Here is a 16,208-nt window from a genome sequence, read left to right as displayed (position 1 = left end):
CCGCCCCATGGTCTTCTGTTAAGTTTCTCAAGATCCACATAGGAGCGAGAACATATGGTATCTGTCTTTCTCTGCCTGACTTATTTCACTCAGCACAATACCCTCCAGTTCCATCCGCATTGCTGCAGATGGCAGGATTTCATTCTTTCTCACTGCCAAGTAGTGCTCCATCCGTGTTTCAGTCGATCCTCACGACAACCCTGATAATATGATTTCCATTATTGGATGAGAGAACTGAGGCTCAGAGAGGTTGTCCGTGTCCCCACGCTAGTTCCTGGGAGAGGCAGGAGCCCTGTCCTTAGAGGTCAGAGCTGCTGTCACCTCTGCTTTGCAAAGTTAGCGCTTGGGAATGGTCTCGACCTTCCAGTAATAGAGCAGGAGCAGTGTTTCAGGTCAGAAATTCAGTTCTAAAAAGAGAAAGCCTCACTCCCTGCTCAGGAACTCTTGGATTCTAAACTTGTGACCATGCGTAATGCACTGTCTGTCCCTTCCAATCACATGGAGATGCTACTCCAGAGAGCATGAGTGATGTCCTAAAAGAAGGAGCAGTGGCTAATGATGATCAGCATGTCCTGAGATGGCCTATAAAGCATGGCTTAAAGGGCAGCTTCCATGCTGTCTACCTTCAAAGTAAAACAGCGGTTATCTTGCCAGCAAAATGGGTTTATTGCCGGAATCGGCGAGGAATTACAGTTTGGGACATGCAAGCTGTGGCAAACCATAGGCATTTCTGGAGATCAAAGGAGGGAAACATTACTTTATAGAGAAAAGAGGAAGTTGAGAAGGGCCTTTTGGAATGAAAATCCATTGGAGGAGAGTGAGAGTTCAGAGGTTTCTCATTGGCTGAGTTGTGGTATTTTCTTATCGGCTGAGCTTGTTGTTGGGCAAGGAGAAAAATCTTCCCTCCTCCAGCTGACATAATAAAGTAGGTTTCTGTTGGAAAGGCAAGAACCCCCTTTCTTCCTGCGAGTGGTAGGGTGTGAGAGCCCCACCTTCTGGCCTCCCAACTCCATTTTATTTTATTTTATTTTATTTTATTTTATTTTATTTTATTTTATTTTATCTTATTTTATTTTTTCATATTTAAGTTAACTCTTTACTGTGATACATATAGTTCAATATATAATGTGAATTCTCTCAACTTATTTAAAAAATTTATGTTAAAAAACATCCCCCGTCTATTCTAGCCCCAGTCAGATATTGTCAGGATGGCTATTTGAACCAGATGTATCCTAGTTAACATTTGTAGTTAAAATTCTGTGGTCCTGAGTAAGGAAATTAAGCAACTCCCACATGGAGTTCTTAATGGTTCTAGCCAGTTTTGCAGTAAGTGTCTTTGCCAAAAGTATTTTCACTGCAAGATTTTCATACAAACATTTTCTCTGCCTAACTAACTGGCTATAAGACAACTTTGCCATGAAAAAATAAATAAATAACTGCTTGACAGATTGGTTTGACAGTTTGTTGGTTTCAACAATTGGTTGACAGTTTAGTTTCCTTTCTGCATTAAAGCAATACTCTCATTTTTGTATTGTATAAATCTTAGCCCTAATGGTCTATACAGTGAGGCAGAATTTTGAACCCACATTTCACATAGAACTTTGGAACATCTATCAAAGGACATGTGACGATACGCCAAGAACAAATAACAGCATAGAAGGCTTTCCCAACACAGTACAAGCCTCAGTTACAAATATGCTTCCTAGTATTTGGAAACTGACGCCAGTCTTTTTTCGTTTTTAATTTAAATCCAAGTTAGTTAACGTATACTGTAATAATGATTTCAGGAATAGAATTTCCAAGTCCATTTAAATGAGGCTTTCTTTATTCAGTTTCACACCAAGACTTTCCTTGGTTAAATAGGATCTGGTCCTTCCCCCTGGAAGTTCATAGTCCACTGGAAGAAAAAGAGACAGACCCAAACAACTACACAAAATGTATGTAATACTCCAGCAATGTCATTCATTCATCCAGCAAATTGAGCATCTCTGCATACCAAGCACTGTTCTAATGGAGCCCTTGCCACAATAGACCAATATCATGAAACTTATACTCTGGCAGAGGAGACAAACAGTAAGCAAGTTCATAAACAAATAGCACGTCAGATGCTGAAGAGTACTGTGGAGAAACTTTGGGAAGGCGGTTGGGAGTGTTGGAGGGAATCACAATTTTAAGTCAGGCTGTCAGGCATGGACAGAAATGCCCCGTGTAGCATGGAAAAGAAAGGTCCTCACTAGCCCAGGGGAGGGATGGCATTCTTGGTAGAGGAAACAGCAAATGCACAGGCATGAAAGTGAGAGGCTGTGGGCATGTTTGGGAAATTGTATGCAAGTCAAGTGTGGCAAGAGGAAAGGGAAAGAAAATTCAGGCGTTGATGCTGGAGAGGTCAGCTGCGGCCACACTGTGAGGGATTTTTTTGAGTCCCAAGGGGCAAGGATGCCAGTGACCATGTGAATGCGGTGGTGAGGGTAGAGCACAGCTACCACACCTGCCCTCTGAGCTAGTGGCCAATAGCCCACCCCGCTGAGAGGCATGGCTTTCATAGCCAAGAAAGGGTTAAAAACAGAAGAGTCTCGTACTCTCAGTGGCCCAGTCCTCTCATGAGAATACCACCAGAAAAATTCCAATAGCGAGCATCCTGCAAAATACTTTTCTAGCATATCCCCAAAATTGTCAAAGTCATCAAAAACAAGGAAAATCCTAGAAACTACCACAACCGAGAGGAGCCTAAGGACCTGTGATAACTATATGTGATGGGGTGTCCTGCATGAGATCCTGAAACAGAAAATATTAGGTAAAAACTAAGGAGAGCCAGGGGTCCCTCGGTGGCTTAGTCAGTTGAGCATCTGACTTCAGCTGCGGTCACGATCTTGTGGCTCATGTGTTCAAGCCCCGCATCAGGCTCTGTGCTGACCGCTTGGAGCCTGGAACCTGCTTCAGATTCTGTGTCTCCCTCTCTCTCTCTCTGACCCTCCCCCGCTTGCTCTCTCTCTATATAAATAAACATTAAAATTAAAAAGATAAATATACATAAAAAAAAAAACTAAGGATATCTGAATACCCTATGGAGTTTAGTTAATAGCAATATCATAATATTGGTTTGTCGATTATAATGAAAGAACCATACGAATATAAGATTGTAAGATGTTAATCATGGGGAAACTGGGTGCAGGGTATGTGGGAACTCTCTTTGCAATTTTTCTGTGAATCTAAATAGTTCTAAAAATATTTTGTAAAAAGCCATGAAACATGTTACAACACAAAAATCGAAAAGAAAACCCAAGTAGGAAAACATTGGTAACCCCCAAATTTCCTTGATTTTCCCATCTCTGGAAAGGATTCCTTTTTTTTCCAACTCATTCACCCCCCACCCTCACAAATTGTTATTAATTTCACCAAGGTAGAAATAAGCATATGTGTCCGTGTAGGTGGGCACGTGAGATGGGAGAAGGTGGGTGGGGACGCTGAGGTTGAGATGTGTCTGTGCCAAAGCCTCAGGGCTGGCTTCCTCTCTGAGACCAATAGAGGTTTCCAGGGAGGTAAAGCATGTGGCAGTTCATTAACAGCCTCACTGTTCCACACCTGGTGGTCGTTTCAGGTCTTGTGGGGGCCATTGGTCTGGGACCCTTGGGTCAGTCAATAAAACGCCACCTGTGACAAGGGCCTGAGCGGAAGCAGAAAGCAAATGCATCACGGATCCCAGAGTCCCCTGCCCTGACCACAGGAAGCTGACCTTTGCTAGGAAACTTGCCCACCATGCAAGGGCTGGGTCTCATGGAAAGCTTGCAAGCCATTGTCCCTCAATTTCTGGTGAGCTCTTTTCCCCTGTGTCTCTCTCTCGGTCCCAGCCAGTGTCGGTCTGTTTATGGATACTCTTTCACATCCAAAGTCTTCCTTAGTAACCAAGGATGCTCTGGCTCTCAGCAGTCACCAAAGTATTCCATTTTATTCCCATCTCCATCCTCTCTCAATAAAGGATTGATTTGCCACCTCTCTGAGTTTAGAAGGGTGGTGGCTAACCCTTTACAGTTGTAGGTACCCCCACAGACGACACCCAAACAAGCCATATCATATTAAGACTTAAATGTCTCACTGAATTTGCTGAAAGAGGTCTTTCTTGGCCTGTCTCCGTTTCATCAGACTCCTGGCTTCCCTACAGAGACTCAGGATACCCTAACCTGCCAAAGGTTTCTGAAGTTTCCCAACTGAGCTCCTTGGTGTCTATTACATTAATGATAGGCCTTCCCTACATCAGTTTATTAACTGACACAAGAAGTCACATTCAAGCTGGCTAGACTCATGGGGGGATAAAGGATTTACCTGACTATGTATTCCTACCCTCCTCCTTCCAAGGCTGCTTCCCCAACCCCAGGGTCTCAGCTACACCTTAAATGATTAGCTTCAGCCCACGCCCCACCATCCGACCATATTCTCCGCAGAGGGCTTGTGTTGAGTAGTTATTCTAGAAGGCTGGTGAGTTGCTTCGGGGAACCTCCAGCTGTTGTCTGAGACAGTTAGTCATTTGCAGCCTGCCATCCCTCCCATTGCCTCTCTCTTCCTCCGCTAGCTTGGAGCCCTTGTTGCTGGCGTGGGAGCCCAGACAGAGGGGAATGTGGACAGGAAGAGTTCAAGGGCAGAGCAGAAGAAACAAAGGCCCCTAAGTTTACGCAGCCAAGAAAATAACATGAAACGAGATGAGGGATTTGGGCTGGACTTGTTTTGTTTTGGAGCATTTCAGGGGGCCAGGCATGCAGTTGTGTTTGGATTGGGAAGAAAGGCATAACTGTGCAGAAGAAAATCCTTTTCAGATTTTACTCTAGCTGTTACTGGATTAAAGAAAAACCAAGAGGATTACACTGTGTGAATGTATGAAGGTTACTGCGCCCAGACAGGAGGGACCCTGTCTCTTGCTGGAACATGTTGGGACAGCATTTGGAAGCAGCCACTTGGTCCATCAGTCACCAATCTGGTAAATTTAGCATCAGGTGGAGTCACTCACGGTACTTTCCTTTTCTTTGCCTTAACAGTAATAATAATTAAAAATTAATAGTTGTGTCGGTTCTGTTGGATCAAAGTGACAGAAACCTCAGGATTAATGAATTCAACACAGAGGGACTTTTACTACTGCTTCATAGAATCCAAGGAGTGGAACTCTCCAGCCAGAGAAAATGCAAAGAGACGCAGTAGAATTGGGATTGGGAATTTTAATTCAGTTCTGTTTAAATGTGTTCTGTCTCTTCTTTGCTGCTCTGGTCTGCTTCTCTTGTGAGCTTCCTTCTCTCTCAGAGGGGCCGGCTTTCCCCTCTGTGTTAGTGAGCTAAGGCTGTGGTCACAAAGGAGCATAAACTGAAGGGCTTGAACAACAGAGATGGATTGTCTCACAGTTCTGGAAGCTCCAAGTCCAGATCAAGGTGTTGGCAAGCCCATGCTCCCTGCATGTTTCCCTCTGAAGGAAGGGGTCTGTCCCAGGCCGGTCTCCTGGCTTCTGGGAGTTTCTTTCTGTGTGGTGTTCCCTCCATGTCTGTCTGTCCAAATCTCAGCCCTTTTGATAGGGACAACAGTTATATAGGGTTAGGGCCCACCCCAATGATATTAAAAAAAATTTTTTTAATGTTAATTTATTTTTGAGAGAGAGAAAGAGAGACAGACAGACAGAATGCAAGCTGGGGAGGGGCAGAGAGAGAGAGAGGGAGATACAGAATCTGAAGCAGGCTCCAGGCTCTGAGCTGTCAGCCCAGAGCCTTGACATGGGGCTCAAACTCATGGACCATGAGGTCATGACCTGAGCCAAAGATGAACACTTAACCAACTGAGCCACCCAGGCACCCCTCCAATGACTTTATTTTAACTTGATTACCTCTGCAAAGACCCTGTCTCCAAATAAGGTCCCATTCTGAGGTATTAGGAGTTGAGACTCCAACATATCTTTTTGGGAGGACACAATACGCCCACACGGCCGCTAATGGCTCCCAAGATTTTCCGTCTTAAAGTCTTCACTACCAGAGACTAGATTCTTTTTCAATACCCAGGGAAGAATTCTATCTGGTCTTTGACCAGGTCAATCTCTGATCAGGTTCTGCCCTTCCCGAGGGCAGCTGGAGCCCCCAGAACTATGATTGACCCAGCTTCCTTAAGGTGCCCAGCCCTGAACCAATCAGTGATGACAGGGAGTCAGAGTCCTTTAAGAATATGACATTTCTCATAGGACCTATGTATCCACAGATCAGCTAATTAATACTGAGTACAAATCACCCCCCAAACCGTAGTGGTGTTCGTCAAAGGGCCCATTCTCTCTCATACTCTGCATATCCACTGTGGACAGTGGATGTGGTAAGAGGGTGGGGGGGTTTCTCACCATCCCCCAGGAGTCCAGGCCGACAGACCATCCCAACTGCCCGTCATGGTGCCAGAGTGAAAGGAAGCACCAGAGCGTCCTCAGTTGGCATTTAAATCTTCTGCCTGGAAGGGGTACACCTCTGCTCCCAACCCACTGGCCACAGTTAGTGACATGGCCCTCTTGGGGTGTGTGATCCCACCTGTGGCTGCCAAGCACAGAGCCAGCAGTGGTTGCCAGACAGCACTGATGACTCCCAGAACCCTCGTGATGGGAGCAGTGGAAAAAGTGGCTCCCAGAAGCAGGGAGATGCTCTCCCAGAATAAGATGGGGTGCTACATGGTAGACTCGTGAGCGAGCACTCCAGGGGCCCTCGGGCCAAAGAAAGGGCAACAGGAAAGTCTGTGAAGTGTTAGAGGCCCCTCGGTCCGGCTGGAGCACAGAGGGCCTGAGGCGAGAGTGGCCAGGCTGGACAGTGAAGAGAACTGCTTGCTGTAAGGCAGGGTTTGGCTTTTGTGCAAAGACACTTGGGCAGCAACAAGGCTTTCCAGCCGGGAGCAGCAGGGTCTCACTTGCATTTTTGGAATAGTACCAGCGACGTGATCATTTGAAAGAAGGAACGGAAGGGTGCTAGACCTAGAAGGAACGAAAGAGCTCTGGCAACTCCTAGGAGTTACTGGGAGAATCACCTAGGCTCGGTGACTCTCTGGCATGGGGTACACTTAGTTGTGAATGATACAAGGACGGCGCCGTGAAAATGCTGCCATCTGCACTGGCTCCCAAAGGAAGGGGACGAGCTGGTAGACGTAGGAGGAGGGGGAGGCTTCACAGGCTGACCACAAAGCCCAGCGAAGGCCCGGAGAGCTGGGAGCATCCTGGTGGTTAAGAACAAGTGTGTGTGATTATCCTGCACACACAAATCCCAGAATTCTTGAAAAAAACATTCTTTTATTTTTAAGAGAGACAGAGACAGAGCGTGAGTCAAGGAGGGGCAGAGAGAGAAGGAGACACAGAATCCAAAGCAGGCTCCGGGCTCTGAGCTGTCAGCCCAGAGCCCGACACAGGGTTTGAACCCACAAGCCATGAGCTCATGACCTGAGCCGAAGTCCGACGCTTAACTGACTGAGGCACCCAGGTGCCCCAAATCCCAGAAATTTTGATGGTGTGCTTGGAGGGTTTAAAGGTGAACAGCGGTTAAGTAAAAGCAAGTTTTAGAAAGTTGAGAAGACACCCCACTGATGCCACAGACTTCATCGGGTTGCCTTTTAGCACTTGCGGGGGTCTGAGAATCGTTTACCCCCTCGTGTGGGCTTCCTTGATGCCAGACGTAAACTCAGTCTTCTAGGCAGCGTTCTTGCGCACGTAAGCACGTGATCCTTCTCTGCTGGGAGCCCAGTATCTTCCACCTTACTCCCAGGCAGTCATGCCCTGCAACGCACCCCTGCTCCACTCCACCTTCTCTCTGACAAACATCCCTGCCATAGCCTGGATCTTCAGTCCTTTCGAAGACAAATCACATGCTGCAGGTTTGGGCAGCTCTCCCGTGAAGGATTCACGAGCCGTCGTTTGCCGTGGTCAGCGCTGAGAAACCCTTGAGAGTACACAGAGGGAGCGCCCCAAGAGAGAATCCTGAATGGAAACCGGGAGACCGCCTCAAAATAGCAAATGAGCTCCGCCCACCTCTCCTGTGAAAACGGACGCGTCCGCACCACGAGTCTGGGGCTGGCTTGCTGGACCCACAGAGGACCTGTAAAAAAAAGTCTTTCAGGCCTATCATGAATGAGGACGACCAGTTAAAATTTCATGGGAAGATTACATAAAACCATCTGCTGCCTTTAATTCCCCTTGTGTGCATTCAAAAGGTGCAGCTGCTCGACGCGAAACATTGCATGGCCCTGCGTGGCTCGCCGGCTGGTCCTGCGTCCTGCACGTGGTGGGTGGAGAGGAGGTGAGGGGGGAGGGGAAGACAGGGGAGCACGCCCACCCAAGGAGCTCCACCTGGATCCGAGTGTCTCAAGCACGACCGTCCAGATCTTTCCATCCTGTTGACTCACTCTCTGGAAGAGGTATTGTTCTATGTATGGAGTTGATCCTGTTGGTGAGTTTGTGCCTGTGTGTGTTTCTTTTTAATCTGAAAATTGGTCCTTGAGTCCACAAGCAACAGCTGCAGCTGCCCATAATTACAATGAAATAACCTGCTTCCTTCAGTCCTTGGGGAGAAAACCTGAAAAAAAGAATCCATATTCTAAATGGACTTGGGAATGTGGTTTATCTCCCCTTCTCTCCCTATCTACTTGCAACAAGTTTCATGGCTTTACTTTTCCCTGGATTCAGGGGAAGGAAGGGAATTAACCTTTACGAAGCCTTTATCCTGGTCCACGCACCCTACGATCGTCCTAGCCGTATAAGTGAGTGTTCGAATCCAGTTTTGATGCTTCATTTCTTTCCCCACTGCCAGGCACCTTCCAGTATCCTGTCAGATAGACCCCAGATCTCTCAACCTGGTCCAATTCCATCTGGAGACCTGGGAGGTTTGGTTTTATTAAGATGTTATTGAAAATGTCGGCACATATGTAATTGGCTTAGATTAGAAACCAAAGCTCTTAGCAGGGTAACAAGGTGAAGTATTCTGTGCTAATGGTTCCATGATAATGAGACAGTTTTCAGAGGATCGGATGTGCTCATGAAGGTGTTGCTTAAAAGTCATTCTTCAAACCAGGCTGGGAAAATAAAATGCCACAGGAGCTGCAGCCTCTGTGGTTTGTTTGGATCTTACAATGAAGTCACTAAGGTAGAAAGGCATAACTGTGTGCTAGGAATTGAAGATACAGCCATCACTGTCTTCCGGGAGGTCCCAGGCCAGTGGAAGGGGGAGATATGCTGGCAAATAATTATAAGGTGCTGGTAATAAGCACTCAGTCAAGGATGTGTACAACTGGCTGTCATTTCAGCGTTTCCCACCCCCTCCAAAATCCATTTCTTCAACTGGGACTTTACGGGGAGGAGAGCAACCCCACTGTGAGAGCAATGCCCACAATGTTGAACATGAAAAAAGAAGAAATTATATGTCCTTACGATTGTGCCAAGGGTCTGCCATTAGCCTAATCCCTTATAGTCATTTGCATTGAATAATGAGGAAATGGAAGGAGACCAGCGGTTTGGCCCAGGCCGCAGAGCCAGTAGCTGGGTGCGGTGTGATCTGGAACCCCTCTGTTTGCTTCCAAAGCCCCTGCTCTTCTCACCGCACCAGGCTTCCTCTTAAGAAAGTGTGTCTTATCCTCTTGACTGTCAGGTATATGCAGCTCACTGTGCCCTGTAGATAGAATGAGGGAATCTTTTCTCTTTCCCCTTGAAAATGCCCCAAGTTTTAATAGCAGGCACCTTGATGGGAGTGATCCATGGTCATCTCCAGGCTGTGGGTATGACAACCCAGTTCAGGTGTATTGAGTCCTCTGGGCAATCCTCCCAAACAGTGAATGAAGTTGGCCCAGAGTGTAGAAATGCTTGGCCCCTCCTGGACATTGTATGTGCCCCAAGTAGATTCCTGGGTATCCAAAAGATCCTGCCCCAGGCTCCTGAGTCCACTGCTCCTGCTACCATGGCTTAGCTACGAAGGGAAGGACAAAAGCAATGCTCCCCTCCGAGGCGGGGGAGTATGGTGTCCTGCTACCTTTGAAATTCTTTGCAAGAGACTGCAGTCTCTGGTGATTGGGACCCAACCCAAGGCATTGTCGTATCTCCTTGTTTGTTTCACTTTGGGGAAAACTAACAGAAGCAAAGGTGCTCTGTGCTTAATTCCATCCGGGCCTCTCAAAGGCAGTCCAGGAAGCAATCACATTCCACCACCCTAGGGCAGACAGGATGGTGCTCTGGAAGCAGAAGGTGTACTGGGAGTATCGGGTGTCCTGGTGTCGAGCACAGGGTCACAGCATGCTTTATGGCTCACCTGGAAAGAAAAAGAACAGGGTTTAGATTTCGTCTCCACTGCTTCCTAGCTGGGGGATTAGAGGCAAGCAGCTTAAATTCCCTAAAGTCTCCTTTTCTTGACTGTAAGTCTGGAGGGATAATGCTTGCCTAAGTGCAGTTGTTCAGAAGGTCCGTGAGCTCAAATACCAACCAGCACCTAATACTCTGCCTGGTGCTTGGCACACAATTAGGAACTTACTCCCCTTCCAATTCATACTATGCAAGCCTTGCCAGATTCATCTTCTTACAGTAGATCTCCAGTCATGTCACATCTCTGCTCAGAAACCCTTGATGGCTCCTGATTACTCATTGAATAGTGGCTGTCTTCTCGGGCTTGGTCTTCAGGGCCCTGTCCATCACCTCTCAGGTGTGTCGAACTCTGCTCCCCTCCACACAGCCCACATTCTGGGAGGCTGCGCTATACATTCTTTGCCGTGCTTTCCCCTCCTGTGCCTGGCTCCCTCTTACAAAGCACCTGCTGTATACACAAGCTGTCCGCCTAACACTGCCTCTGGTGCAAGGCTGAGCTGAAACTATATGCTGTCCAGTAAGTGCCCCCTGATCTGTCAGCCAAGCTGGTCTCTTCATTCCTCTGTCCTCTCACTGGCTTTCATATATATCTCTCTTACAAAACTGCCAGGCCTTACTGTTCCTTGCCAGCCTGTGAGCTTCCTAAGGGCAGGATTTGCTTTTAAGTCATCAGTGCATCCTGCACGACACCTAACTCTCAACTATATGAGTGAGTGAGCGAGGGAATGAATGAATGAATGAATGAATGAATGAATGCTACAATCCCTTCCTAACTGGGTTACCCTCCACGAAATGCAGTACATAAATACCTCTGAAATCTTCGGTCTGCCCATGAGTATTTTCGTTTCACTCCTAGTCATTGTGGTGCTTATGAGAGATACTTGAAAAAAGAGGGAATTTGGGGATAGGACTTGAAAAAGACATAAACAGGAGAAAAGATGTTGAGGTTTTCCCTGAAGCCCTGGCAAAGAGGAAGGTGGAAGAGGAGGTAAACTAGTTCAGCGGCTTCTTTAACAGGGTAGGGATTGTAAGGCCCAGGCAAGGGTCCATAGCACGAGCTGTGGCCTGAAGCTACGGAGGCAGAATGGGATTTTATGACCAGGACAAAGGAGAGGGGTTTAAGAGAGACCCTGAGTATTTTGTCTGAGTCACTAAGTATGACCAGGACCCCTGGAGGACCCTTGTGGGCAAAGCCAAGAGCTCTGAGTCCTAAAACCCACAAGATGGTGGGCACATGGGGAGAGGCTCACACACAGGAGAAAGTGCCTCTTACCCTGCACATTGTTATAGCAAAACAATCTTTTGCTGCTCCCTGAAACTGTGGAGGTTAAGCTTACAATGAACGAGGCATGGTAAGGAGAAATTAAGGGCACAGTAGCCATGACTGCTCATTCAAGATGCCTAAAATGTTCATCCTATGCTATGCAGTGTACTGCCCATTTCTTATTTTAGTGAATGTAGTGTGATTTTGAAAGGCTTTTCTTGGGGTGCCTGGGTGGCTCAGTCGGTTAAGCATCCAACTTTGACTCAGGTCATGATCTCACGGTTCGTGAGTTCAAGCCCCACATTGGGCTCTGTGCTGACAGCCCAGAGCCTAGATCCTGCTTCAGATTCTGTGTCTCCCTCTGTCCCTCACCAGCTCTCTCTCTCTCTCTCTCTCAAAAATAAACACTAAAATTTTTTTTTTAAATAAAGGCTTTTCTTGTTTACCTCCAGACTTTGTCTTGTTAGTTCTATTTCTGCCTAACAGGTCTTCTCTCCTAGGGTGTTTAGGAGGCTGGCCCCTGAAGTTGGGGAAGGGATATTCTGCAGTTGGGCAGAGCCTGGTGAATGTTCTTACCTAATACAGTTCTATTTTGATTAGAATAACAAGAATTTACAATAAAGAAACGTGAAATTCAGATGAAGCTAGTAAACTGTCACCCTTAGGAAAATTGTGTTTTTAACAGAGATTACCAGTAAGTCCTCACCTTGTAATGGACAATAAAGTCTTCCTAGTCAGGTTCCTGCATATATTTAGCAAATAGGTATTTGGGAAATGTCTCAAAAATAATTTTTACCTCAGATGCCTAAACGCATCTTTCAAACCTTGTTCTTTAGCCTAGTGTGTCTTTTACATAAAAAGCCATTTTGTGGTGTTTTCAATGTGTGTGATAGTTGGTACAGGAGAAAGTAAGCAGATCTTGGGTCTCTGAGAGCCTGTGTTCAAATGTTCTTCCTCCTCTTACAGTGACCTGAGGCAGATGACTTAAAACCTGTGAGCCTCCCCTTGCTTTTCTTTTGAGTGGGGGTATGATTTCTTTTACTCATTTCACAAACTTTCATTGTGTGCAGATATCTCCTTAGGCACTGGGATCACAGATGATTCAAATTCATCATCGTAGAATTCTCGGGGCAAAAAGGACCTCACCAGGCTCAGAGTTTTCCTCCTTCAGATGAGGACACAGAGGCTCAAAGACAGGATGTGATTTTCTAGAGGTTGCAGTGTGACAAGAAGGTGCACATAGCCAGAACTCTTGTGTGTGAGGAACTTGGCCAGGTGACTCCCAACACTCCCATACGGCATATCATAGTGAAGATCGCCATTTTGTAGGGCAGGACGCCATGGTTCAAAGAGATGCAGTGACGTATTTATTTACCTGGTGAATCAATGATAGAACTGTTGAGGGGGGCCAGGGCCTGGTGCCCGTGTTCCACCCCCATCCCCCACCACCTCCAGCCTACCTCCTCCATCACAGCACCCAGTCAATCCTTCTTCACAAAACACTCAGTTTCACCTCTGCTCCAAGTCCTTGCAGGGCACCAGGATTGTAAAGAAAACCTATCTGCAGTCCCTGCCCTTGAGGGGTTTGGTCAGGCAAGATGATTTCTCCCACGGCACAAGATGAGATGGGAGAACAGAGTATACCAGGGCCGCCCAGGAAGGCTGCATAAAGGAAATGTGTTCCTGTGAGATTCACAGGGTATTTGGGACCCCCTCCCACTTCCCCCCCTCCCCCTGTCACCTCTGTTGGTGGGACTAGGGACAAGCCCCTCCCCTCATTGGTGTGTGTTTGCAACGGCTACTGGTTAGAAATCTGTGGGAAAGGGTCCAGGGCATCTTGCCACCTCACTCAGTAGGGTCTGTGTTCTCTGCTTTAACAGAAAGGATCCCGCCCTGTCCTCCAGGATCCCATGGCCCTGGAGAGAGGGCTGCAGGGCCCAGGGACACTGCTGACTCTTCAGAACGTGCTGACATGGAGCCAGGTCAGTCCCCTTGTCTGCTCTGATTTTCTGTGTCATCGACTGCAAACCTGTGGTCTTAATGAGAAGTGCCATTTTGGAATCTGAAATCGTGCATGCTTTTTGGTTGAAGGCTTTTGCCACTAAGCAATATGGCAAGTAGAGGAGGTCAGCCCAAAGTGGAGGTGGCCTTCTCAGGGAGCAGATACAGTAAGAGGAGTGCTGGGTGCTGGAAGCCAAGCCAACAGCCTGCACAATGGGCAGTGGCAGGCAGGGCCCGGGCATCCAGGTGGGATGTGATGTGGGAGCTGGTGGCCAGGAAGCACCACGCAGGTCCAGGACCGCAGAGGCAACAGTAGCCGTCGGGATCATTCTGGGATCCAGGAGATCAGAGGCTGTGTCCAGAGTCTGATGGTCACATTTTGAGCTTAGCTGGGGTGGGATCAGAGGCACAGTTGAGAGTGGGGCAGCAGGAGGTAAGTGGGTGGCTACTGGGACAGGTGGGCTGGAGGCCAGGTCCAGCCAGCCAGAGTGGCTCTCTGGAGGCTTTTCTTTATATTGCTGTGCAGAGGAACAATGGAAAAAAATAGTACAAAACACCTGGGTTGCATCAGAAAAGCAGGAGGATGTTTCTAGCTAGAGAAAGTCGAATCATGATGGAGGCTAGGTCATGGTGAAGAAGGCTGGAGAAGGAGAGGAACCAGGACGCAGGGAGTAAGCACCTTACTGAAAACCTACTATGAACCAGACACGATCTCTTATCCTCCCAGCAGTCTTGCAAGGTGGACACGGAGTCTCACTAGGCTTAGTTATGCTCTACGAGCAAGTGTATTTCCTGCTCATGCTACATGTCTGACCAAGGGACGTAGAGGACTCTGCTCTACCTAGTGACTCGAGCCAGGCTGATGAGAGTTCTGCTGTGTTTTGGGTAGAACCTGCAGCCACCTTGGTCTCTGTAGCACAAGAAGCGAACCAGAAGATTGAGCACTGGCCCTTAAATGCTTTGGTCCAGAAGCGCCACACCGCCTATGGGCCAGAATGAGTCATAGGGTCCAGCCTGACTCCTCGGGCTCTGGGAAATGTGGGGAAAATACGGTTATTTGATGAGCAATGATAACTGCTTCTGCCACCGTAGATATTATTTCTGTTTTACGGGCCAGAAAATCGAGGCTCAGAGAAATTAACTGTATTGTCTGAGGTCTTCCAGCTAAAAAGTGCTGAAGCCCGGATCTTACATAACCTCTGATTCAGTCATTTATTTAGCAACTCAACAAGGACACACTGAATGCTCACAATAAGCCCAGCACCCCGCTAGGCTCTGGGGAGATAACAGGGAACGGAAACAGAGCTGGCTTCTGCTGTCAGCCTGAAGCTTGTGTAACTACAGCCTGGGATAAGTGTTCAGCCATACCCACATGGCTCTCTGAGGAGATCTGTTAAGATTATTAGCTTTCCATATAGAAGGGCAGGTAAAATGGGGTCATATTTATTGAGACATTGTGCCAAGTACTTGATTTAGGAATCTCATGTAACTCAGGGAACCCCATGAGGTAGTCCTTACAATTCCATTTTTAAGATAAGAAAACTGAGGTCCACTCAGGGAGGTAAGATAACTACGCTGAAGGTGAACTCATCCACCACAACCATGCTTGCTTGTAATGCGTGAACGTGAGAAGAAAAAATTCAGTCTCACCCTCCCACACCATTGAAACCCGGGAAATGTGCTCTCCTTCCTCCTCTGTACTCCCCATCCCCGCCTTTCTCCCCCAGCTTCCCCCAGCATCCTGTCGGGTGTCACATGTGGACACAGCTTTCAGCAACAACAGAGGGAGCCTCGTGGAGGCCAGACATTGATGGTGGGGAGAGAGGGCATCGCTCATCCCATGTTGGTGCCACCCATAGAGCTGGGCCCTGAGTGAGGCTTGCTGAACTGAAGGAGAGAGGGAAGAAATTTCAGAAACCTAAGTAGTGGGATCTGAGTCTGGCAGGGTGAGATTGAATCTGAGCCTTGGGACAGGCAGATTCTTCTGTCTAGAATGTTCTGCTTTTCCTCTCTGGCCTCCTCTCCCTCCCGTCCCTCCTTTTGCACGCTGTATTGTATTTGCACTGACTCCATCAGCTTCTGTCCCCTCCTCGGCTTGTGTATCCACCTCCTCTGTCCCCACACTGGTCCAAGCCGTCTTCTCAGGCCTGGATTATTGCAATGGCCCCTTCATAGACTCGGCTACCACTCTCCCTCCCAGGGGTCTGCCACGTCAGATCAGATCACTTCTCTGCTCAAAACTTGCTGTGCACCCCCATCTTTGGCGGAGGAAAGGCCGAGTCCTCACTGTGACCCACTAGGACTTACACCAGCCAGCCCGTCTCCTGTCCAACCCCATCTCTCCTATGCACCCCTCACTCACACCATTGGCCTCTTCACTGTCCATTGAACCATAAACATATTCCTACCGCACAGCATAAGGCAGAGATGCCTTTTTTCCAGTCTTGGGAAAGGCTCTTTAGGCAAAGGAAACTGCAGTGAATAAAGCGAGCAGAGCACGCATGCACCGGAAAGTGCTTAACACAAGTGTGTGAGGCCAGTGGTGTGAGCAAGGTAGGGGAGGTGAGGGTGGGAGGCCTGCACCCACCGCCCCATGCAAGTGGCCATTCTCCC

At 47.8% G+C, this 16,208-nt stretch overlaps 1 protein-coding gene across 5 annotated transcripts in view; it reads left to right on the top strand.

The window, feature by feature from the left end:
• Positions 1-16,208, top strand: part of TENM4 (teneurin transmembrane protein 4) — a 2,953,639-nt gene that overhangs the window by 2,421,650 nt on the left and 515,781 nt on the right. For all 5 annotated transcript variants that reach the window (XM_040489711.1, XM_040489706.1, XM_040489709.1 and 2 more), the window contains one exon: positions 13,475-13,576. In XM_040489711.1, coding sequence (XP_040345645.1) covers positions 13,567-13,576 — 10 coding nt within the window. In that variant the 5' untranslated portion in view covers positions 13,475-13,566. The remainder of the gene's footprint in view (positions 1-13,474; positions 13,577-16,208) is intronic.

This window comes from Herpailurus yagouaroundi, unplaced genomic scaffold (assembly GCF_014898765.1).
Source record: "Herpailurus yagouaroundi ecotype Mexico unplaced genomic scaffold, PumYag 180, whole genome shotgun sequence".
In the NCBI taxonomy this organism is placed as follows: domain Eukaryota; kingdom Metazoa; phylum Chordata; class Mammalia; order Carnivora; family Felidae; genus Herpailurus; species Herpailurus yagouaroundi.
The sequence above is the reverse complement of the archived record's forward strand: the minus strand, read 5'-3'. Positions and strand labels throughout refer to the sequence as shown.